Source organism: Chlamydotis macqueenii, chromosome 5, assembly GCF_036417535.1.
Source record: "Chlamydotis macqueenii isolate bChlMac1 chromosome 5, bChlMac1.mat, whole genome shotgun sequence".
Classification (NCBI taxonomy): Eukaryota; Metazoa; Chordata; class Aves; order Otidiformes; family Otididae; genus Chlamydotis; species Chlamydotis macqueenii.
Genome location: NC_141560.1, coordinates 67,609,103 through 67,634,371, shown reverse-complemented (window position 1 = coordinate 67,634,371; position 25,269 = coordinate 67,609,103). Strand labels below are relative to the sequence as shown.

At 37.9% G+C, this 25,269-nt stretch overlaps 1 protein-coding gene across 3 annotated transcripts in view; it reads left to right on the top strand.

Annotated features, from left to right (window-relative positions):
- Positions 1–25,269, top strand: part of NELL1 (neural EGFL like 1) — a 304,499-nt gene that overhangs the window by 170,583 nt on the left and 108,647 nt on the right. For all 3 annotated transcript variants that reach the window (XM_086749374.1, XM_086749375.1, XM_086749373.1), the window contains one exon: positions 16,311–16,433. In XM_086749374.1, coding sequence (XP_086605500.1) covers positions 16,311–16,433 — 123 coding nt within the window. The remainder of the gene's footprint in view (positions 1–16,310; positions 16,434–25,269) is intronic.

Below are 25,269 nucleotides of genomic sequence, written 5' to 3'. Positions count from 1 at the left end.
GGTTCCAGGCAATTGTTTTGTTACACTAATTTGTTTCACCTGTCATCTTCATTGTGTGGTCACCTAGGATGCAGGGTCAAATTAGTATCAAAAGAAATCCTTTTTTCTCCTTCCAAATTAAACTATTAATATTTAACTATTCAAATGACTATTAATTTTTAACATCTTAATTCACTGATCTCTTTCTGTGGCCTTGGAATGCTTGTGACTGTTACGGATAAGGATCCTGCTTCTGTTGCCATATAATGGAGATTTGATGGAGGGCTTCTTGCTGACAGCTGATCTGTACGGATGTGAGCGCGTGGCGGGAGATTTCCTCCGGGGAGTTTGTTACCGTGATGCTGCAGGCCCTGTCTGTGTGTTCAGGTTTTCTGAGGAGTAGTTAAAATCAAAAGCTCCATGGTTTTCTGTGGGGAAAAAGTTACTTAATTACTCTAATGCTAATTTAGTGCTGATTTCAGCACTCGTGCAACATAGCTCTAGGATCCTCTGGGAAGATGTGTACCTCTTCTCTGCGACAGTATTTCCTGTGATTTTCAGACATTTGTCACGTGTCACAGAAGTGACACATGAGGCACTGATTGTTGATGATTGTAACTGAGTCTGAGCTCCTTCAATGGAAGATGTTAAAACAACTGAAATTATAGAAGGCCAACCACATCCTTGGCCGCATCAAGAGAAGCGTGGCCAGCAGGTCGAGGGAGGTGATTCTCCCCCTCTACTCTGCCCTGGTGAGACCCCACCTGGAGTACTGTGTCCAGTTCTGGAGCCCCCAACACAAGAAGGACATGGACCAGTTGGAGAAGGTCCAGAGGAGGGCCACAAAGATGATCAGAGGGCTGGAGCACCTCTCTTATGAGGCCAGGCTGAGAGAGTTGGGGCTGTTCAGCCTGGAGAAGAGGAGGCTCCGGGGAGACCTTATAGTGGCCTTCCAGTACCTAAAGGGGGCCTACAAGAAAGATGGGGAAAGGCTGTTCAGTAGGGCCTCCTCTAGGATGAGGAGTAATGGTTTTAAAATAGAGGTGGGTAGATTTAGATTGGATATTAGGAAAAAATTTTTTACAATGTGAGTTATAGAACACTGGAACAGGTTGCCCAGAGAGGTGGTGGATGCCCCATCCCTGGAAACGTTCAAGGCCAGGCTGGATGAGGCTCTGAGCAACCTGATCTGGTCGGGGATGTCCCTGCTCCTTGCAGGGGGGTTGGACTTGATGGGCTTTGAAGGTCCCTTCCAACTCACACCATTCCATGATTCTATAGTCTTTATCAAAACTATGTGCTAGCAGTATTTATAGTACTTCCTTTGCTTTCCCTGCCCGTAGGACATGTGGGGCAGGAGGCAGGGGAATCAGAAACCTTGTCTTTTCTTGTAGGAAATCATCAATGAAGACACAAAATGCCTTTGCAGGGGTTAGGGGTAGAATCTAGAGCGGGAATCTTATCTGGTATGTAAAGTATGTCATTTAAATAATAAAAGCATTTGATCTTTTTATTTCTTGAAATTCTGTGGAGCTAAAATCTGAGTATGTACCTCCTGACACCTTTCTCCAAATAATTTTGTGGTGATTATCTGTCACTGGTGCTTAACCTGTGACAGTAAGTTTACAGCTATCACTTTCCCAATGGGCTTTTGTCAGACTTGTTTCAGCTATTCCTTGTCTCATTACGTGATTACCAGCATCCCTTTCCAAATTGTCTCTGGATTATTTGCTAGCTCTTGTACATACAAGCTACGCCTGAAACATCAGTGGTGTTCCAACGTGTCATAATGTTTACTTATCATCTAATAATGATGTCAGGTTTAACTTAATTTCCTATTTTTATTTCAAATGGTTCAAATATTCCAAATCCAATCTCTTTCCTATTCTTGTCCATTGGTAAACAATTTCATTATATTCGATGAGTTTTGCACTAAGACTTTTCTAACCATCACTTTACGAAAGAGGTGGCAGAAGTATCTTCGTCACCAAGTCATGTAGTCTGTTATTGAGAGAGAGAGAGAGGTGGAATTCAGACTGTGCCAGCTGTTCTCACCCCTGGATCGAGGGTGTGTTCTGCAGGAAGGTCTGTGCTCAGTTTAGCTAACAGCATCATTGCTCCCTTTTCTTAGCAGGAGTGCTAGAATTGAATTTTAAACAGTACAATAGTGTGTGATAGGCATAGCTATGTATGTTTTGTGGAGGTTGTTTCTTGTGAAGAAGAAACTTGTTCTTTCGACAGCCACCATTTTTTGATTCTCATTTCTCATTTTCTCTCATTTAACTTCTGTCTCAGTTTTTCTGGTGAATCATTTTAATCCTTCTCCTGAAGTTTCACGCTTCCTTGATGATTTGTGGTCGTTTAACCCCACTTTGTCTCCTTGGGTGCATATATATGGATTTGTCCTGTCAGTATGAGGTACTCAAGCTAAGCAGAGAATTTCATTGTGCCACCTTCTGCAAATTGGTTTTTGTTCAGACATTTCTCACACCTGGTGTTTTGCTTTCCTTCTTAATTATCTTGTGCTTTGCCAAAGGCTGAATGCAATACCCACTGTAGAGACGCTTTGGGTAGCGCTTTGTGAGTCAGTCACTGGTTATCGCTGGAAAGGGAACCAGCGAGGGAAGGTGACTTCGTCCCCCCGCGGGCCCCTGCTCTTGCTCTCCAGTTATTTCTGCAGCGCTTTCCATGGTGTTTGATGATTTTGGGTACTTCAGGTTACTGCTTCTATCCTTCCTGAAATTATGTACTAAGGTTTTTTTTTTTTTGGGGGGGTTTTTTTTTTTTTTGGTTTTTTTTTTTGGAGAAAAGAGACCTTTCTTGCATCATTAGTTTTTTTTTTGTGGTTTTTTTTTTTTAATAATGCTATACTTAAATCCCTGTTTTTCTTGGATAGTAATGTGTACTGTTTGTTTTTACTTTTCTGTGACTGTCTATGACATTTCTTTTAATGCATTTGGAGCAGAAGTCTTTGAGTGAACATCAACCAACCATGCAGTTTATTCAGTCTCATGGATGATATGTTTGTGTATCAACGTAATATTTATCAATTTTTACTGAAGTGATGAAAATATAAAATGAAGTTGTACTGTCATTATGCTTTGGTGAATTAGTTGTGAAAGCCTCAGCAGTGTACAGCATACAAATTCTGTCTGATCTTCTTTTGTCTCAGCAGTGGGGTCTTCATCCTATCCAGTGTTTTGCTGATGTAAGGAGGTATAGTTGCAGCTGAAGGAGCTCAGGTTGTGATCTTGTCAGATCTCATAAGACAACTATGGCCTGTTGTGATCACTACTGTGGTAGACTGTCTCCAGGGAAAAATGTAGGTGCCTTAGGAAATCATGATTGCACTAGTTGCCATTTCTGCTTTCAAATAAAAATTGATTCTGTGTGGTGAGAGTAAGTATAATGCTGAAGTTGCACTCTTTGAGGTGTAAAACGATTTGATCACTTCCTTCCATGTAGAAATTCCACAGTATTTTTGTGAAGCTGAAGGAGTAACCTGAAGACAGGAGTTACATACAGAACTAGACTGCTAGACTTAGGAGTTTGTGTTTTTTTCTCTTTTTTTCTTTTCTTTTCTTTTCTTTTTTTGAGTGCTGAGGACCCATTTGTCCCAGTTAAATGCATTGAGGGAAGTTGGGTTTTCAGCACTCTGAGACAGGAAACCATTTAGTAATTTGGATGCCTAAATACTGTCTTAGAAGCCAGGTTTTAGACGTCCATTTTTAAGAATCTCAGTCAGCACTCACCTGCTTTGTTGGGTGAGCTGCAACTAGGCAAATATTCTGTTTACTTTCAGTGAGAAGCAACAGTTCCTCTCTGTCAAAAGCTTAAAATGTACTGGACTCCATCTTTTTTGCAGCATTTGCTTAATTGGCAACTTGTACATAAAACATAAAGGTGCTAAGTCTGCAGGGGAACCTAACAGCTCGACTCTGTCTAAATTTGTAAGTAGAAAATTGAGAAAAGTAGTCTAAGCCTTTGTGACTTTCATATCACCTGTAATACATGTTCCAACACTCTGCAAGGCTTTTCTTTGCTTCTCTGATAGGTGCAAAGAAATAAGACGTGTCCTGTCCCCAGTGTACTCGAACTCTGCTACAAAACCTTAACTGTGATTTTGTGTTCTTGTATCAGCAGATTGACACATCTGTCACACATGCAGGTTCATTTAGGAACAATTCCACCCTACTATATTGCAATAGCACTAACACACTTTTGTACAAGTTTGAAATGGGGTATGTATTGCTTTTTGTAACTTTTTTTTTTTTTTTTAATGTGGAAGTTAAAGCATCATGGAGTGCTGAAATCCCAAAGTCTTTTGAACTTGTATCACCAATAGAAGCTTATCAAGCCATGATGAAATGTTGGCTAAAAATTGCATCCAAAGGTCCATTTCATACTTTTTATATTAGTGATTTTGAGATTTCTGCGAAATAAACCTTGCAGCTATTGCTGAACTGAAAATACCTGAAAGATGAGTTTCTGATATCAACTTCATAAAATATGCAGCTTTCACCATTTTATGGATAAAAAGCAGCCTGTCCTTTTAGATTAATTTATATTGCTATATAAATAAATCAGTACCGTATTTCTTTAGGGTTTATTTTCCAATACAATGCAGGTACGTGGACCATATTCAGCTTATAGCAACACAGAGGCAAAATAAAACTGCATCTTAAGATGTAATGGTAACAGGCATCTCTTCTGAAAGCTGTAAGTTAGGCAGGGGTCTCAGTTTTTCGGATGGTGTCATTGTGCGTGATTTCTTTATTTTGCTAAGTGAATGTCCTATGATTTAGAGAAGCTGAGAGCTTCATAGACCTATACATTTTTTTGTTACCTCTATCAAGATTAATGTCACTGCTCCAATCTAACTGGAACTGTGCAGTTACTCTCAGTATTGGACATTACATTGAGTTCAAGGCTTTGTATTTGCTCTCTGTATGAAGTTCTCTGCTTTGTAACTATGTCAAGAAAAGCAATAACTACTTAGAGAAACTTGGAGTAACTAGTGGTTTACAAATATACAAATCAATATGCACAATCAAGATGCCTCATAAAAGTCCAATGTCTTGATGCTTAATTGGTTTGTGGAAAAGATAGGGATTGTATTAGAAGTTTAATATCCTGTAATAGTAATAAAGATGACCATATTGCTTAGCATGTTCCAATTAAAAAATATTGATATGCATTATAACTCAGGCATGATATTATGACTTGTGTGAAGTACTGTCTTTGTGAGAGAGCTCAGAACAGAATGGGCTTCCAGCATATGGACCTACGCACTGACCGTTGCACCCCAAGGTCGTACTTTATCTTTTATGAAATCTGGAATTTCTTCCGGCTTCCTTAAATGAATAAGTAAAGAAATAAGAGATTGGCATACAGACCAGGTTACTGCAAACCTCTAGATGTACAGTGCCTAAACTGGTCATTCTGGTTTATAAATCCAATAAGGAGAAACACTTTTTAGATGTTTTGGTTCTTGCAGATGAGGGTATAGCTATTTGGTCTTCAACATCACGTTTCCCATGGATACAGGATTATATTTTGGTTAACTTTGTGAACCATTTCTTGTTCTTCTGAAACTTGGACTTAATAATTTACATCCCTTAGCCTTAAAAATGGGTTTATTTTGGGCTGTGTTTTGTGAGCAATATGCTGTATGCTTCCTTCACCTTGTGCAAAAGTCTGCATAGTAAGAGATTAATTTTGACCTGTAGGAGCAGAATTAAAGCTCCTATGCACTCTGTTACCATTAAATTTAGGAATGACTCTGAGTCTGTAAGACTGAAAATGGGCAATCCTTACTACTTGGTTTTAGTTAGAATCATAGAATTGTTAGGATTGGAAGGGACGTTTAAAGATCATCCAGTCCAACCTCTCTGCAAGGAGCAGGGACATCTCCAACCAGATCAAGCTGTCCTAGTGTGTAGTGTTTACATACTGGTTTTTTTCTTAAGATTCCTTGTCAGTGTTAGACAAATAGACAATACTGCATCCAAACGTGAATAACTTGGCTTTCAAATAATAAATCCACAAAGCTGCAGCAAAATATCCAGTTTAAATGTAGAGTATGTCAGGTGGATGGCCATTTTATTATCAGCCTACTTGTTAAGGATATTTTCTAGAACGTCTGTATATGTCAATATTGTTAACGTTTCCCTGGTATATATGACATGGAAATTCAGTGTCAAAAAAACCCATCTTGATACTGTGACTCTTCACACTAGTAATCCAGTAGCTGTTCTACATTAATAAAATATTTTTACTATTCTTCAAATATTTGACACGTCTGCTCAATTTAAACACACTTGAAGAGATTACAGAAATAAACTTTAAAGGAAACAATGGTGTACACTTCCAGTGATTCTTGACTTTTCAGATATTTGACTTAGTTTCTTCAATGCTGTTTTTCTTTCACCTTGGGGAGGAGCTTATCAGGGTGCAATGTGTTCAAGTCTTAAACATAGTTTTTCAGGATTTCACTTTTTTATTTTCCTCTTTCTCAATTGCTTGCTTGTTTTCTTTTTTAGTATTGTGTTCAGAAAACAATAAAAACAAATGTCTGTGTTCCCTTCCTAACAAATTTTGTATAGGCATTTAAGATAGATGTGCAAAAGTTTTATACTGTGCCAGCAAGAGATCCACTACTTCTCTTTTTCTTTCCTTCTTGCAGAAAACAAATACAATGTTACTGTCAGCAGTTACCTAGTATTCATCTTAATTTATCCAAAAATAAACATTTTCTTTGTCACAGTTTAGACACTGCTCAGTGAACTCATCTTATGGAAATTCAAATGGGTACTATTGGTAGTTGTTTTTATGAAGTAGTGAGGCAGAGCAAAAGGTCAGGGTATAAAGTACCTCTCCTTTGGGTGAAAAAGGAAAAAAAAAAGAAAAAGAAGATAGGTATATATACAAATGCCCTAAATTGGCCATTACCATTCAGAGAAGCGATACTGGAATTGTTGCAGATAATTCTCTGAAAATGTCAGCTCACTGCTCAGCTGTGGTCAGAGATGAGCAGAATAGTGAGATCCTTTGGGGAAAGGCATTGAGAACAAAATGAAAAATATTATTATACTTTTGTATAAATCCATGATGATCTGGTCTCTTGAATCCTGTGTGCAGTTCTGGTCTGTCCATCTCAAAAACTAAGGGGATGACTTAGAGACCTTCAAGGCAGGAGGGGACGTGGTAGAGCAGAACTCCTTCAGATTGGAGACTGGACATGTCGTACGCATGCTTGCGCACACGCGCTTTAGGATGGCTATGATGGGAATAGCTGCCAGCAAAAGGTCTTGTGTTTATACAAACTAAAATTTAAAGTGTATCTAATATTTTATTATTTTCAAACAGAACCTGGCTTTTGCTTTTATGGGTTGGGTTTATTAACATAGTTAAGAGTATAATATGAGAAGTGGAGTTAAACAGGACTGTGTAAAGGCAAACACGGAAAGTGTAAATGGAATTGAATACTAAAGAGGGTAGATCATCCAAACTTAATAGAAAATGCGTCTTCCTTGACTATTGAAAAACAGTTTTAACTTAATACACTTTAAGTTTCTGTATGTTAAGTTAAGGTAAGCATAAAAGGGAAAAGAAAAAGCTCCTTATGAAAAACATTGGCTTATTGAAATGTTTTGTGTACTACAAATGTTTATGGAAAAATTTATCCTCTTTTATAGTGTATCTTTTTGTCATCCACAGTTCTTATTTCTGTCTATATGTAACATAAGAGTGGAACTTTTAGGATTCATAGGGATAAGAATCATTAGTAATGTAATTTTTTTTTTTTAATAAATAATGAAATCTCTGTATACTGGAACACAATATAGATCTTAGCATTCATGTCTGCTTTCTGCTTCTTGATGTGGTGAAATAAAGGAGGCCAAGCATCTTAGCACAGAAGGCATGAGTCGTAAAGACTTTGCCCACTGAAGGCTGAAATCAAACCAACTGATGTGCAGGTGTCATTATTGCCCATGTTTGCATACTGGCCTCTTTAGGAGGAGATAGTACTTTTAGTCTGTTTTCCCCTAGATATAGCCATATATCATGTTAGTTATAATACATATTAAGTGCATAAATAAGATTACATTGGTTTTGTTTACGATCTTCTAATACATGACTACAAGGAAGATTTCATTGCGATGTGAATATCTACCCTAAACCAACCAATAATAATCAAAGTTGAAATTAAATCACTGAGACAAATCTCAGAAATTCTCTCTAAATACGAGTTTAGGAATATGAAGCTTATTATTTTGTTACATTGGTTTCTAGACAGTTCTAGGCAGATTAATTTACTAGAGTAGATTAGAACAAAATAAAAAGAATAAGCGTGGGTTACATTAGTAGTTTATTTTGTAAACTAGATTGTAGATAGGTGAATGTGACCAAAATCTAACCAGGTGTCAGAAAACCAAAGAAAGAATTTTAGTTTTTAATTCAAAAGGAAACATTCAAGACATTTTGTTCAGACAGGCAACTGCATGCACATTCAGAATTTTATACTCAAATTAAATCCCACTATTTCTTCCTAATTACCTGAGTAGCATATGTCTGCTCTTTTAGAATGCAGTCTAAATAATTTCATGTTTAACACCAGAAGCTATTCGTTGTGTCATAAATTACAATAGCATGTTAGTTTCTTATTAAAAGAACTGCAAATCTGATATTTTTGCCAGTGCTTTGTGTGTTTAACTGCTCATAAGCATAAAGTTGCAGCATATCCTTATGTCAGGGAACAGCAGGGCTTTTCTGTTCTACGTCCTGTTCCTTCTTCCCGTTTCCTTGTGGAAACAGACAGGGTGAGCTCGGATGACTGAAGTTAAGAATGGGCGTAGATAAACTTTACTTTGTTTCTTTAATTCTCATGAGCAAGGGAAAATACAAGGTGGTTTTGGTTTTTTTTATTTTTTTTTTTTCTTTCAGGATTGTCTGGATTCACAATTTAATACTTTCTTTCACCAGCTTACCATCTGCAATGTAATTTCTTGTTTGATGTATGCATCTTGTTTCTGATTGCCCTGGTTTTCTAGGAGAGATTGTTCCTGTGAGTTCAGAATAATGCTTCCTTTTATTCAGTCTATTTAATAGCTATCCCTTTTGTTTCATCAGAACTTCTTATGAGCTGAAATCCTGATTCCACTGAGTCCACAATTCTTCCTAAATTCAATTTTTTAATCTCTCATTTTTAAAGCCTTAGTTATTACATAGACATTTGAATCCTAATGCGACGCAACAAAGCATTGCTGGTTTTTAGCAGTGTTTGGTGAGATGGCTTTGTCCTTTCTGAGTTTTCAAAGGCCATTGCTTAACTATTGCCAGATAGCTAATTAATTTTACATTAGGGCCTGTATTCTATACAAATGGCCTCTGTATTAACAAACAATGGTAGCATCTGATGACCTTGCTACTCCATGAGTGAATTGTCTCTCTATTGTAAGACTCTTGGTGCACAGAAATGTTCGCTGCATTTCCAACTTGGATCTCCTGTCAATGTTGTAAAAATAAGAATAAACAGAAATAGTTGGAATCTTTGCCCAATGTTTTCCAAAGATGAATGTTTTATTATTAAAGTATGAAGGCTTTGGGGAACTAATGGAAGAAAATCCTTACCATAAGAAAATTGTTTCCATCTTGTAAGCAGGCTTAAATTGAGGGCTTTTCTGGTAATGAGAAGTGAGAGTAGCTATGGTGAGAGACCATTCAATGGGATATATCTCCAGTAATTGCGTTCCAGTGTTGGTCCTTTTTCGAAGAGCTTACTTATTTAAAGAAAAATAAAGATAAAAAGGTTGACAATCTTGCTGAAAAATAAATCCCATGCCAAATGTACCTTTTAGAAATTAAAAGTTTAAAATCCATTATGGACTTTTGAACAGTGCACGGGGAAGGTATCCAGCTGTTACAGTTAGTTATGACTCTTGACCAAAAGTTTCTTGGCTTTACTATGTGTTGTTTGCTATGTATTTTCAATCTATGGTTCTAATTTTCTATTAAATATTTTAGACAAAGTATACAACAATACAAATACTTAAGTTATTCCAAGCAAGTACAGAAAAGAAAAAGAAAAAAAAAAGCTAAAGCAAAGTAGATCCTGCCTCTAGAGCTCATACAAATCCCGTGAGTATCTTGGTGTTGTCTCTTTCAGCATGGGAAAGCAGAAGCACCCTAGAAATTCTGTAGTACCTCTGAAAAATGCATTTAAAAAATATACATACAAAATAAAAGTGAAGACCATCTTTCTCTGGTATAATGAATAGAAAAATATATTACTGAAAAGAAATCTTTAGTAAAAATGCGGATAGTTATAATACCCAAAACTTGAAGAGTATAGATATATGCATTTTTTTTTTATTTTATTACTGACAGTTCTTCTGATGCTACTTGTCAGAGCTACCTAGAACCTTTCACAAATACTACATTTCATGTACATATGAATAGAGGAAATTTGTATTTACCTATAATTGTTTATTTATACGTTTAGGTGTTTGTGCATCTGTATTTATAAATACATGACAAATAAATCCTTTTTTACTTTGCATGTTTTCTGAACTATTTTTATGTGGTTGTTTTCACTTACAAACAGTTTTGCAATATGGCTGTGGGTGGCTTTCTGCAGAATACATAACCTCAGGCAGACAAAATCTTTGTTTGTCACCCTCCCCCCAGTCCCCCAGCGCTTTTCCTGCTTTATTTTTCCAGTTCAGTTTAGCCCAGAACAGAAGGTATTTTTCAAGTATCATAAAATAAAAGTAGTTATGTGATTCCTCAGTAAGATTAGGTTAGAAAAATGAGGATAAGGAAGATTTGACAGAAACATGGGTGCCTGAAGGTTGCTGACTTTTTTTTTTGTCCTTGTTTGAATATTCTTATTTATACTTCACACTGAAATGATCAGCCATGAGCAGGGTTACATATTAATGGGGGAGCAGCTGGAACGCTTGCTCATTTGAGGTGTGCAGGAGCTGCTACAACCTGCAGATGCTTGGACTTAATTAGCCTAACTAGGTACTGTGTTTTGAAGAAAGCTAAAGGTCTGTTTAAAATTTAAGCTAGTGGCTTCACAGCTGAGATGCATCATGAGGGATTATTCTGCTGTTGCTGAAGGTGTAGCTCACAGAGCTATTAGCAGGGCCTTGACCTTTTGTAGTCAATGTTCTGTTGGCAGGTGTGGAGTTTAGTTGTGTTCTGCTCTTCTGCTGCCTCAGGTATTATTCAGCTGTTGGTTTTTACATACGTACTCAGTAGATGCTGGTTGCTGATGCTGCGGAAGTTGGCGTTCTTTGCTGTTTGCTTGGGTGGGGTCCGTCTGCCTTGAGCACGCACACCAGTACTGGGGGATGCAGCGTAGTCACAGCTCTCTCCGTGGCAATCTGGTAACTGTGCTTATCTCAGCAGTTTCTTATTCATTTCTTGTTACTGAGACTTCAACAGGAAATGATCTGTGTTTTCCCATTGCACGGTAAGTAGTTTCTTCGATTGGATTTCAGAAAAAAGGATACCATGTGTGCCCTAATATTAATGTGCTTACAGACTAGCCTGTGTTTTGGTGTAAGGTGGTTGTCTGTGATTTGTAGGATGCATTGGTGCTTCTTATGATAGGATATGCAACTAACCATCTATTTGAAACTATTTTCTGGTGAATTAACTTTGCTTTTTATGTGATTGTTTTCTCTGTAAGGCCATGTAATATTGAAACGAATTCTGTCAGACAGTTCGTGAGTATTCTAATCATCAAGTCAAACTTATTTTTATTAGATTGCCTATGAACAAAGCGGAGATGACTATAATACTTATCTTCAACCACTGTGTGCGTGCCATCATGTAACACTACTCACATATAAACATCAGTGTCCCCAGACCCGTAACGCTATCAGAGTGGACTTCTGTTCATGTTGATGCAATTTCAGTTGCCTGAGGCAAGCAGTTAACCAGGGTTGACTTTCCAATGACAGCTTTTCCAAATAGAAATTTTCTGTAGAGATTTTGTTTTCAAGACCTTAATTCTTCACAACTGAAGCATTGCTTAATGTATGCATAGAGGACACCCACAGTTGATACGTGTCATGATTCCACAGAGTCACACAAGACAGGTGGCAGAGAGATGTTTTTATAAAAGGATGACTAACTTCTTACCAGTGATCTTCCAAGTGCTTTTGGAGGCAGATGGCCATCCTCAGATAAACACGGAGGAAAGAATGAACTTTATCATCATTACTTCACAAGCTGACCTGGTTCAAGTGTGAACTTAGAAAATAAGATACTGTTAAGCATTTAGGAAAAGTTTATGAAAGCTTTGGGAAATTCTAGAAGGTTTTTATCCAAAAGGCAAATGTTAGGTTTAAATGTGTAGGTTGCTGGCCTTAGATGTAGCTTCATGGGGTAGGAAACAGGGAGAAGTGAGCTGGAGCTTCAGAGAAGGTGTCTCCTTTCATACCTTATCTCTGCTTGCAGAAAAATTAAGTATAAGGTATAAACCAGCAGTTGATATTTGGTTCTTCCTTTTTTTTTTTTTTTTTGCGATAGCAGATTGATAACCTTTCATTTTCTGTAAAATCTTTAGTATTTGAGGATTTCAGAAGGATGACAAGTACTAGGAAAAAAAATAGAATCTTGTAATATCCTCATTTTATAGGAGGAAACATGCTCAAAAAATAACTGATCTCTCACCTTTACCACAGAAAAAGCACAGAATAGAGATGGCAATAACGGGAATTCCTGAGTAACAGAAATACTAATACTGAAGATAATTTACAAAGATTTCGTGAACAAACTAACTTGTCTGTAAGCAACGAATCGTGCTGTTGTTGTAACTGAAATTGTTGTTCTGAAATGGTACCTCTTTCTTGAAATGGATATTAATAATCCTGGGGAATGAGCGTGGGATCAGGGAATTGCATCCTACAGTATTGCCCTTCTCAGTAAGCCTGCCAGTTCTTTTTGTCTTTGATCATAAGCTCCTTTTTTTTTATATTATATAACAAATAGAAGTCACAGAGAGATGGATGGCTTCAATCAAACTTAATGGTGACACTTTCATTCCTGAGCATGGCAGCATGTTTGTGTATAGCTACATATATATGTGTGCATGTGTGTAAAACAATTAAAAATGATTTTTGTTTTTGTCTTTTAGACTCCCCTTTCTTATGCTTCTCATTTTCATATGAAAGGGAAATTGTCAAATAAGATGTGACTTTGAGATTTTTTTGTCTCAGCTGTCCCCTCCTTGGTGCTTTGGAACGACAGTGTTTGTGACTACTTTCACTTCTCTCACAGTGACTTTCTCTTCCAGTCTTTGATGGATGTCTAGTCAGATAGTATTTACCATAACATTAAAGCAAAAGCAGGTTCTGTCCAATGTGCTTGAATGGGGAATTTTGGAAAGCGATGTTCTTCGCAAATTAGTCATAATCTCCTTTGAGTTTAAACAAAACCTGAGCCCCCTTTACATGCTCACTTCCCACTGTGAACCCCAAGTGCTCAAAAGGATGATCTCTTGTGAGGGAGAAGGAAACCAAAGATAACTCACTACTGACAGAATCTTTAAGGGTTTTTCCATCCAGACTAAAAGATTTTTGTACCTTGGCAGAAAATCAATGCTTTTTCATTCTTATTAGGCCTGTAGCAACACCGTCTGTAGACATCTCTGCACCAGGGAACACTGCATGTAATGTTCCCATCATTGCAGCCATGTTGCTGCTAAGAAATCTTGGGATTCCTCATGCAGATGAGGTTCCCTTAGTCATCCTTGTCCTCGCAGTGTCAGGATGTCTTGTGAAGGGCAGGTTCCCGTAGTCAGATTTGTTGCTAACTCTTTGAATTGTATCAGCTTAGAAAAAACTGACTTCTGTTTTAGGTATAACTGTGGGAAAGTAGCTTTGTCAGTGCTAAATCTTTCAATACTGCCAGCACCTGTACATCTGCAGGATTTACATTGTCAAAGTCCTGGAACAGCGTAGCAGAGTATAATCTCCTGTGTATTCTGGCAAAACACGTTACCACTGGGAAATCTTTTGTTTATACCTAGAGCCTGGAGAAGAGAAGGCTGCGGGAAGACCTTACACCAGCCTTCCAGTACCTAAAGGGGGCTGATAGGAAAGATGGGGAGAAACTCTTCAGCAGGACCTGTTGTGATAGGACAAGGGGTAATGGTTTTAAATTAGAAGGAAGTAGATTCAGACTGGACATAAGGGGAAAATGTTTTATGCTGCGGGTGGTGGAACATTGGAACTGGTTGCCCAGAGAGGGGTGGTGGATGCCCCATCGCTGGAAACGTTCAAGGGCAGGTTGGACAGGGCTCTGAGCAACCTGATCTGGTTGGAGATGTCCCTGCTCCTTCCAGGGAGGTGGGACTGCATGATCTTTAAAGGTCCCTTCTAACCCTAACTATTCTATGGAACGCTGAGAAGGTACTCAACTAATTTTGGCAAATTTTTGAGTAGGAATATTCTTGTGTGTGCATGAGCTTATCACAAAGGCATTCTCGTTGTAGTTTGTATAGGAACACATGAAAGCTAATGGCAATAAGTAATAAAAGTAGTAACAGAGGGGAGAGATTATGGAGGAGATGTCTCTATTAAAAGAAAGCATCATTCAACTTCAGCTGCCTGCTGAGCACTTCCTTAGAGGGCAGACCCAGCAGTCTGAGCACCATGAGACCGGAGTGGCAAGAATCAGGCTGTGGTAGAGTTTCTTAAAAGATGAAGGAGAGAACAGGCAGCCCTTGAAGAAGCCCAGCATTGAGAATACGTAAGGCATCTAAAAATTGGCAAGGAGCTGAAGTGTATTACTAAGCAAAGCTAGGGACCAACATAAATGAACAAGTATAAATGTAAGCCTGCATTTATCAGCTAAAGCCAGGCACATTTGAGTGTGTGTGTGAGAGAGAGTTTCTTGCTGAAAGCAAAGAGTGAGCGAGTGATATATTGCTTTGATGTTCTTTAAAAGAAAATGGTTGCAATCCGTATCATTTTGCTGTCAAATGTATTTGAAAAATAGAAAACATATGTGGGATACATGTTCTGCAAGTAGTTATCAACGGTGTTCCAGAAGTATTCTTTGGAGGGTTCCTTGGAACCCACCATACAAATCTACATGTGTTTCTTGAGTTACCTTGAAATTGGCTTTGTACTGTGGTGAAGTGAGGGCACTGCAGAGGTTAACTTCAGCCTGCTGAAGCCCATGATCCTGTTCTCAATGGAGAGGCTCTTCCAAAGGACTTAATTTACAGTCACTAAAAATGCATATTTTGCTCATCTTTCAGAGGCACTACCTCTCGCTGTGGTCTAGAGAAGGGTAAATTTAGTCCACAGTCCTTTGAACACCTTGGTATATTTAAGCAAATCCTTAATTCCAGAAAGGGATACCTTTTACTTGTCAGCATATGGATACTAGCCTGATGATTGCAGTTGTGTAAATGAAGACTACCGAGAAGGGTTCCAGATTCTGATTTTTAATTTTTTTTCTGTTGCCTTTTGTATGGTTTTAAGAAATTTCATTGCATCCTCTTGATTCCACTGAACAAAACTGTAACTCCCCTAGTGCAAAAATGTGAAATATTCAGATTTTCTTTTTTGCAATCCTACACCATGAGGGGAAGCTCCTAGTAATTGAAGGATGCGAGAAACTTCAGGGTCAGGTAGCTTGCCACCTCTAAGTGATGCTTTACCAGAACAAAATGTAGCAGGTGAGTGAAGTGCAGGAGCTGCAGCAAATTAGGCTCAGTGGCAGCAGTTGAGAGTTGCTGGATGAAAGCAGAATATGGCCCATTTGTCTGGGAGCCTCTTTGAGGTTTGATGGTATGAATGGTGCTCTGAAAATGTAAAACGTTATTACATGCTATTAGGGAAAGAGTCAGCTCAGCACGCATTAGAAGAAGTGGCTGTGACAACTGAGCTGTGTATTTAAAGGGCGTGCTGTTAGGGCCCCTCTTGTGTTCACTTACCTTGTGTTTATGCTTATTACTGTTGGTGATGAACGGCAATGTAAAGGTTAGTCTTCACGGCAGATATTTTTTCTGTGATAATCGTCTTCACGGGTTTTTGACATAGCAGTACTTTGCCTCCTCACTGACTCTTTTTTTTTTTTTTCTTCCTATTTTGAAACCTGAATAGTCTACTGTCACCATGCACGTGTCGTTGAGTTTCATAATTGAAGCAGACGGATAGCTGACTCCCACACCAAATTCCCAGCATTCAGCCATTGTGGCAACCTTGTTTTTCCACTTGGTTTTCAAACGCCACTTCATCCCATTGAAAATCTCACTATGTCTCTCATAATTTTTTTTCTTTTTTTTCCCCCCTTCCTTGTAGAGCATGATGAGTGTGGCAGTGGACAGCATAACTGTGATGAGAATGCAATCTGTACTAACACTGTCAGGGGACATAGCTGCACCTGCAAACCTGGATATGTGGGGAATGGGACCGTCTGCCGAGGTAAGTCTGTTCCTCTAGAAACTCTAAAAGTGTCAGACTCTATTAGTATTTTCTGACCGTCACCTACGTTCTGGTAACTTGTGATGGCTGGATTCTCTCAATGATTCACTGTCAGATTTATCATCTGGCAAACAGAGTATGCATGGAGATGATGGGAATTGATTTGTGTGTATCTTCTCAGCAAGAAGGAAATATTTCTTGGAATGCTAGAAGAAAACAACTTTTCATTTACTGTCACCAAGTGCTGTCATTTGAGCTAGTATCATTCAGCTTTCAAGTGACGTTTGTTGTTTTATAAACTGTGGATGGCATGTGCTGTCGCCTTTGGCTTTTAAAATTCAATCAGATGCCTTTTGAATTAGGATAATTGTCGTTTATGCTAATGTCATATGGTTGTTGTCTGATTATTCAAATAAAAATAGGGCTTTTTTTTTTCTTTTTAAAACTTTAAATATGTATTTTGAAGATTTCTTAGTTATGTAAATAAGAAATACTGATAGCTGTGCTTTCTCTGAAGTGGTAGGTCATTTATTTAGGGTGTTTTTTGTTTCTGTAGAACAAGAGAAGCAATTATCTTATATAAAGACAGGAGGGAATATATTGAATAGTTGGCTTGGCGAGGGCTGTATCATGAAGTACTATTGAGCTGCAACTCATGCGTTTATGAATTATATTTGTCTCATAAAAAGCTATTTTTTGTCTTGGATACTGTCTGACTTTCTAAACAGAATTACAGTAATAGAAAACTACTAATTTTTTTTTTTTTAATGAAAGCTATTGAAATTGAGGCATGTACTAGGTAAAATATTTTGTACAGTTTAAGGGCACAAGAGGCTGGATATTAATTTTCCAGAATGTTGTAAATTGGCCAAGCAATTCCTTAAAGGAGAATGAAGATTGCTATCATTTCTGTTCCAAGCTGAAGTTCTTCACCAAGATTAGCCTGTCAGCTGCTGAATTAGCATGTACCATCTGATTGCTTTTTGATGTGGTTTTCTCTGGATACTGTCCATCCACACAAGAGCATCCCTGTATTTAAAACTGAAAATGGTTTGTGAGGATTTAAGAAGGAATAAAAAAATGTTATGAAAGTGGTGGGCAAGTTAAACCTTGGTCTGTCTATATTGAAGATCAACAGGTGATACTGGGGAGAAACTCCCTGTAGTATGTTTTTGGTCTTTGATTGCAGTAAATATAAATTGCAACATAGACAACTATAGTTTCAGGGAGGTCTGAGTGAACAACCTGTCTGACTAGGTGGGGTTTTTTGTTTTTGTTGTTGGGTTTTTTTGTGTTGCGTTTTGTTTTGGTTTGGTTTGTTTTTTTTTTTCCCCTGAGGGTAGTACAACAAGACAAACCCTTAATCATATTTCTTTGGAACAGGGATGTTTGGCGTAGTTCATAAAAACCTTGTTTTCACACTGGCGTTCTTCGTTTGCACACCTGGATATTTGGTTTAATGTGCCAAAACCTCAAAGCTAAACTCCTACTGCATACTTATTAATCTAGTAATGTTGAAGTAATGAAATTGTGCTGGAGAAATGTGGTAATGTTTTTACCCTCAAAGTTCTGTTGAAATCTGAGTCGTGGATGAAAAATATATTTTTAGTATACTTTGAATTGCACCATTCAAATTGGAATTGGAGTTATAGCTGCCTTTTTGAGATAGATATACATTGAAATAGAGGAACCCTGGCGATTATAGAAAGGAGCTTACAGTCTAATAATTATTAAAGTCACTAGGGATAAGAGTAATCTGGCACTGCATGGAATAGTTACTACTGCAAACCAGCTAATATTAGAATTACGTGCATTTTAGTAAATAATAAAACAGTGTAGAGTAGTAGTCTGAGTTTCTCAACCTGTGGTTCTGTGGTCACCTGAGGTTTTTAGAAGTTTGAACTACTAATTTAAGAAATGCTCCCATTCTGCCCATGGTAGCACCCAAAACATCACTTATGTGTCTTTTTTTTTTACCAAGTGTATTGGTGATACATTGTCTGGTACCAGTCACAGTGGTTACCTTGCACAAATGCTAGGGCTAGCACAAGGAAAGGGGTGAGAACGTGTTAGGACAACTATAAACTGCTTATCTTGTCTTGTAGTAATTTTGGGGCTTTATCTTCAGGCAATATAGATTGTAAAAAAAAAACAACCCAAAGATATAAACTAAGGTGATAAATTTAATGTAATACCATCTGAAGATACGATAAACATTTCTCCTTGAGTCATCTGTAAGTGCTGTGCTTTCTAAATGTTCACGTTATAGATGTGTGCATACACCAAAAAAACTTTCCAGCTACTACTGAAATAACAGATCTCCCTAGTTCAATAAGAAATCTTATCACTGATTGCCAGCAAAACTATCAATAGAAAAATATAATTTTATGATGAGAGAAAAGCACTGTCTCTATGCCTGCTTCTATTTCAATGATCAATTTTAGCAAAGTTATAAAAAATGAAATCAGAGTAATGTTCCTCTGACTTTACTGGATAACGCTGTGATAGTCTTTATAAAAAACAAAGAATGCTGTTATTTGTGCTTTAGAAAAGAAAACTTATGTGTAGTTAAATTAAATTGCGTGGTGAACTACCAGTAAATGTAATGAAATTACTCTGGCAGGAATTTGTGATGTTTGCATTTATTTGTGAAAAGTATGGAGAAATAGGGAGGACAGAAACAATCTGGATATGAATATTATGATTGCTGGGGACTTAGAAATAAAAACAACAGAAAAAGAAATGTTGAAGAGGAAAGCAAATTTAAAAAAAAAATCTATGTAATCAGGCTGTCACACTTCTTGAGTAGAAAAATAAATTTCATGCATAAGGAATAGCTCTACTGTAAATGTTGTAGACTAGACTGTGTAATTAAGGACTTCATTGTGTCAAACCAGATGTGGAAACTGTCATGAGGGAAGGTGGTGGAAAGGGGTGCAGACTGAGACCAAGCGCACTTCTGCATTAAAATAGATACTGCTGTGGTTTAAGTGAAATAAAAACTGAAAGAGAAGTGGAGATGAACACAAGAAAATCTTTATAAATACATAGTTACTGACATATAGACAGTGAGATCATATAATAAGAGTAGAGACAGATAAGACTTGTTTCCTATGGGTGCTCTCAATTTCACTGTAAGAAGTGGGCTTTAGCACCTCAGAAAAACACTGAAATTTTGGCGATAGAGCAGAATGGGAAGGGGGCTGAGGTGAGTGGAAATGACAAGGCAGGACAATGCTGTGCCATCACCATTAGTGCATTTGCCATAATACTGGACCCAGAATCGGATAGATTACATTTTAGGATTTCTTCAGAAAATGAAAAGTAAAATAGAGATATCTTTGCTGGAAGAAATTACAGCATTGAAGGCAGAGGACACAGGTATAACTAGTTGAATAGAGAGAGATTCTGAATCTACAGTTTTGTTAAGTTGCTCTTTGCTATGAAGGAAACTGAAAAAGTTTGAAAGAACTCAGAGTGATTTGGGAAATAGAGGAAGTCGGAGGTGGGAAGACTCCTGCCATGCCGTTTTACTTGAATTCTGTAAATGAATTACAGAATTCATTCCGTAAATGAATTACAGAATTCGTTGGTGAGGGTGGAATAGGGACAATTTGAGCAATTTCACTAAACTTCAGCATAGGATTTAATAGTGCAGCCTAAAGGCAGTTAACTTGGGGTAGAAGGGAAAGGTGATAAAAATTGGTTTAGCAACTGAGTGTTGTAGTTGGGGGTGAGGGGGAAAGGTGTGGTGGGCAAATGACTGCCTGGTACAACATTGCACTTTGCTCTGTGCCTGTCAGGATGGACCTTGTGGGAAATCAGTGCTTAGTGGCAATGGTTAGATGAAAGAACTCTTATTTTCCTAGGACAGCCAGGCTTATGAATAACCTGTTACCTGTAGATAGAGTTGTGTGTGCGAGTAAAACTCTGCCATGTATAAAATGACTACAGCTCACTGTGGTGGCTCTAGCTGAAGAACCAGGGATGTTGGATACAGAGATAAATACCATATTTAGACATAGAGGCTCTTGATCTGTGTACTGTTGCATTGTCTCTGTGTGAAATCTTGGCAGGGCTTGAATCTGGGAGGGTAGGAAATGTGACAGGGAAAACGTCTTTCTCTGCTTTTTGTCTTGCTAAGTTCAAGTTCCAGTTCCGCTCGGCAGCCTTCCACCGCATGCTGTGGAAGGGACATGTTGAAGTGGGATGTGTCATTTGTTAAAACAGAAAAGGACCTTGTGCTCCTCCATCTACTTTACCTTAGCGAGATGAAAGCTAGAGAATATTTGCTGTGGGATGTACAGTCCTACAGTTCAGTAGAAGTTCATTGTAGAGCTTGTCCCTTGTACTACAGAAAGGAGCCAGAGTATACTGAAACATGAGCAGATTGCCTGAAATAATTGGTGACGTTTGAGATTAAATTCCTTAAAACAAACAGAGAAAACCCCACCTGTGAGATTTTGTGGAGGCTGTAGACCTGACTTTTCAGCATGAACAATGTGTGAGTTACCAGCGAGGTTTTGTTGCAATCAGTTGTTTTCTTTCGTACAAGGAGACCAAGATGTAGTACACAAACCTTGTCCTAGGCCTTGGTATTGTGTTCCAAATGTTTGTTTTGAAGTATAAATTCTGCCTGTAGAAGTCCTTAAACATTATCAGAGAAATAGAAGTGGCCTTGAATATACTTGGATGGTAAACAGGAGCAATTCTTCTGAAACACAGATGAGATGTTTGTTATTTTTTTCATATGTCTGTGTAGCGGGGAATGAACAGAAGTCTAGCATTTAAACAAGTGCAAATATTTTTCATTGTAATTCTGTATTTTACTTGTCTGTCTAACAGGTATATTTAGTGTGCTATTAATATCTCATTTAGTGGTTTCTACTGAGGTGTAGATTTATTAGCATGATTAAATGAGGTGGATTTCGTTACAGTCATAAAGCTTAAAGCAAATGTGTGCAATATGACTGATGCCCGGGCAGAGAAACATCAGCTATTGTGAAATAAAAACCAAAACAATGTTTATTCTAATTAGTATTCAGGCTGTATTATGGTTTATTTCTGCTAGAGTGTAGAATAGGATTTTTTTTTTTTTTTTCCCCCCTTGTTACATTCTTCTGCAGCATTTCACAGGAGACACTGAAGGAATTACAACTTGGTGTATTGTGCAGTCTTAAAGATGAAAGCCATTATTTTAAAGTGGCTCACTTCTTCTGGTGTAATCTGGAAGCCAGATTAGTTTCTTAATCGTGCTGTGGTTCTTTGTGTATATTTGCCTTGGAAAGTGTCTTTGGGAGTGCGGTTGTTACTGATGAACTAACTTACTGGTCACTTCATGAATAACTTATTTGGAATCTGACATGAAAAGCAACCAGACTTCAAACAGGCACCCCTATCTTTTATAAGGTAGCGAGAATAATCATATGGAGTCTTTATCCGTAATACACACAGAATGTTACTGATGACCAGAGTATGTCACAGGCTTGAAAATTGCTTCTGTTTGATGTAAATCAGTAAGTTGACCTATTTTGTAGTGTTTTAATCACAATTTTTAATTGGAAGGATGTGTTGTTTTAACAGATGGCAATCTGAGAGTTCTCTTTCATTGCAGTTTTCCTCTTTGTTTCCAGGCAGGTATTTTTAAAAGTAATTCTTAGTCTGAAATGTATTTAATAATCTGAAAGAGGTGCCCATGAAAGAAACTGTATATCTTCCAGTGTGCAGGCAGTATAGTACTGGTATAATAAATAGATGAATAAAGACAAAGAAATGTTCATCTGGTGTGAAATTTCACCTCGAGTATTTTTAGTACGAGCTAAAGAAGAAATAAAAAAATAAGCCAGTCTCTTTGGTTATGTATGTGCTGTGTTGTCGTCTTTTTTGTGTGCCCCTTTTACATTGACAACAGCAGTGCTAAGGTAGATTAACTTTAAATGTGAGACAGTCAGACATACTGATGTCTTGATATTAAAGCATATCAGATCACTGTAAGGTGACTCACTGCCACTCAGGTTTGTGTTTTTTGCATGTACGTGTGTCTGTTGGAGGTGGAGTTGAAAGCCTTCATGGAGCACTGGAGTGCATTATGAATAATATGTAGGCCAAGACTAAAGTGGAAAGGAACAAACACATCTTTCCCTATAGTCTTTGATTTTTGTAGCTGTAAGGCTTTGAATGGTTGATATGCATTATCATGGCTTTAATTGCTGTTTTGGTGTAATATTCACAAGTGTCATGAAAGAATGTGGGAGTTTTGGGTCATGCTGAGGTTCACATCTTTCTTCTTCACAATCTTGAGCCTTGTGTATTTTTTAATACCTAATATGTAGTGAATAAATCGCTGCAAAAGCAGATTAAGTGCATTCACATGCATTTTTGCTGTCACTTGGCACGTGTGGAAAACGCCATGGCAAGTGTAAGGCGCTGAATAGTCAGACTTTTTGAGTGAAGCATTCTAGATGTAACTGATTTAATAGTTTCAAACCAATATATAGTTATAGAACAGTGCAATTGAAATTCTTATAGATTTTTTTTCATTGCAAAACTAGCATGATTGGACTCTGAATCAAGACAGTATGATTGAAGCCCCTAAGTTTTCTATAGTCTTAAATCCACTGTATTAATAAAAAGGAAAAATTGAAGTTTTAATGTAAGAATCATTGTATTTTTATTCGTTATTAGATAGTTAGCAAGTGTGATACATTCATTATAATTGCTATGCTTGTGTTTGGATTTTGAGTTATATAAATTCAAACTGTATCCTGGGCTGCATCAATAGGAGCGTGGCCAGCAGGTCGAGGGAGGTGATTCTCCCCCTCTACTCCATTCTGGTGAGACCCCACCTGCAGTACTGCATCCGGCTCTGGAGCCCCTAACATAAGAGTGACATGGACCAGTTGGAGAGGGTCCAGAGGAGGGCCACGAAGATGATAAGAGGGCTGGAACACCTCTCCTGTGAGGACAGGCTGAGAGAGTTGGGGCTGTTCAGCCTGAAGAAGAGGAGACCTTATAGCAGCCTTCCAGTACCCAAAGGGGGCCGATAGGGATGATGGGGAGAGACTGTTCAGTAGGGCCTGTTGCGATAGGACAAGGGGTAAAGGCTTTAAATGGAAAGAGAGTAGATTTGGGAGTAGATTCAGATTACATATAAGGAAGAAATTCTTTACTGTGAGGTTGGTGAGGCACTGGCACAGGTTGCCCAGAGAAGCTGTGGATGCCCCATCCCTGGAAGTGTTCCAGCCCAGATTGTACAGGGCTTTGAGGGATCTGTTCTAGTGGAAGATGTCCCTGTCCCCAAGGCAGGGGGGTTGAAACTAGAGGATCTTTAAAGGTCCCTTCCAACCCTACAATTCTTTGAAACTCCCTTTGTAAATTATCTGCCACATACTTTCTAAGGTCCTTCTGTTCTAACGTTGTTCTTGGTTTGGTTTTGGACTGTAACACTTTAAAATAATTTTTATGAAATTAAGATGATGTATGATATTTTTTCTTGTCCTTAAAATATCATCACTTAGATTTAGTTGTGTGAGATGTTGAAATTCAGACAGTAATTATTTTTGTATTAAGAGCTCAGCTATACATATCCACCACTTTGCGGTCCAATTTTACAGCCCCTCTAAAGGGCATAATATTTCCTGCTGATTGGATCCTGTTCTTTGAGTGAGATTGTTCAAGATGATTTAGAATGCACGTCAGTTATGGAAATAGATAATTTAAAACCATGATTTATGTAACTTGTCAGAATCCAGATCCTGATCTCTCTGCTGTCACAGATTGTCTCACTGCTTTAGATTTACAGCTAATTTAAAAAGGGCATAGCACCGATTTGTGCTTGCTGAAGGTGTGGTCCAGCAACTGTTGTATGTGTATAAAAGGAAGGAAACACTGTAGTTATCTGAAATATTTAAAAAACTTAATCTGACTGTTTTTTTGTTGTTGTATAAGTAAGTCTAAAGGGCTCAACAAACCTACTCATGCACGTTCATGAGGATTCCTAGGTTCAGATTCTGAACTGGAGGTTCTCTCATTGACTCAGTTACTTACTGTCTCCTGTTGCTTTGGTTTACATCGGTTCGTTTAGAATCAGCAGTTCACTCTAGGCTCATGGTTCTATATGGCATGTACAAAAGGATTACAAGGTGATGACAAGTTAACAGGTACATTCCCCACAATCTCCTGGGCTGTAAAACTGGGTTGTGTAGGAACAAGGGACTACTTCAATATTCATTGCTTTCTCTTTTAAAAGACTAGTTAATAAAGGCAAAAATGTGAAAGTTTTACTTTATGTTTAACATCTGCACCCTACATTGTACTTATTTTCTATGCTCTATTCGAGATCATCTCGATCAGTAACTCCTCCTTTTTGCAGCAAGTGTATCTCCTCCCAGGTCTGTCACAGAACCCCTTGAGGAGCCCACTCCAGAGTCTCCTGAAGTCAAGATGAAGCTTTCTAATGCTACTAGAATGGTTCCTTCATGTTACCCAAATTATTATTTTTTTTCTTTCTTCCTGTAGTATTAAAATCTAAAATTTAAACAAAAACTAACAATTAAGTCCTCAAATGCACCATTCATTCAAATAGCTAATTCGCTGTGCTTTACTGCTTTTTTAACTGTAGAGCAGCAGTCATTGTGATCAGTCATTTGGTCTGTAGTATTGCCTGCTTTAAACTTGTAATCCTTATGATGTGTGAAGCCCCGTCTGTTTAGATCTGTGACTCTCCTGGCCTGCCCTGGGAAGCTGCCATGTAATTATTTGGAACAAAGTACTTATTCTTTCATGGTGGGTGGGAAAAAATCAGCTCAGTAAGAGCATCTTAAAATACATCACTGCA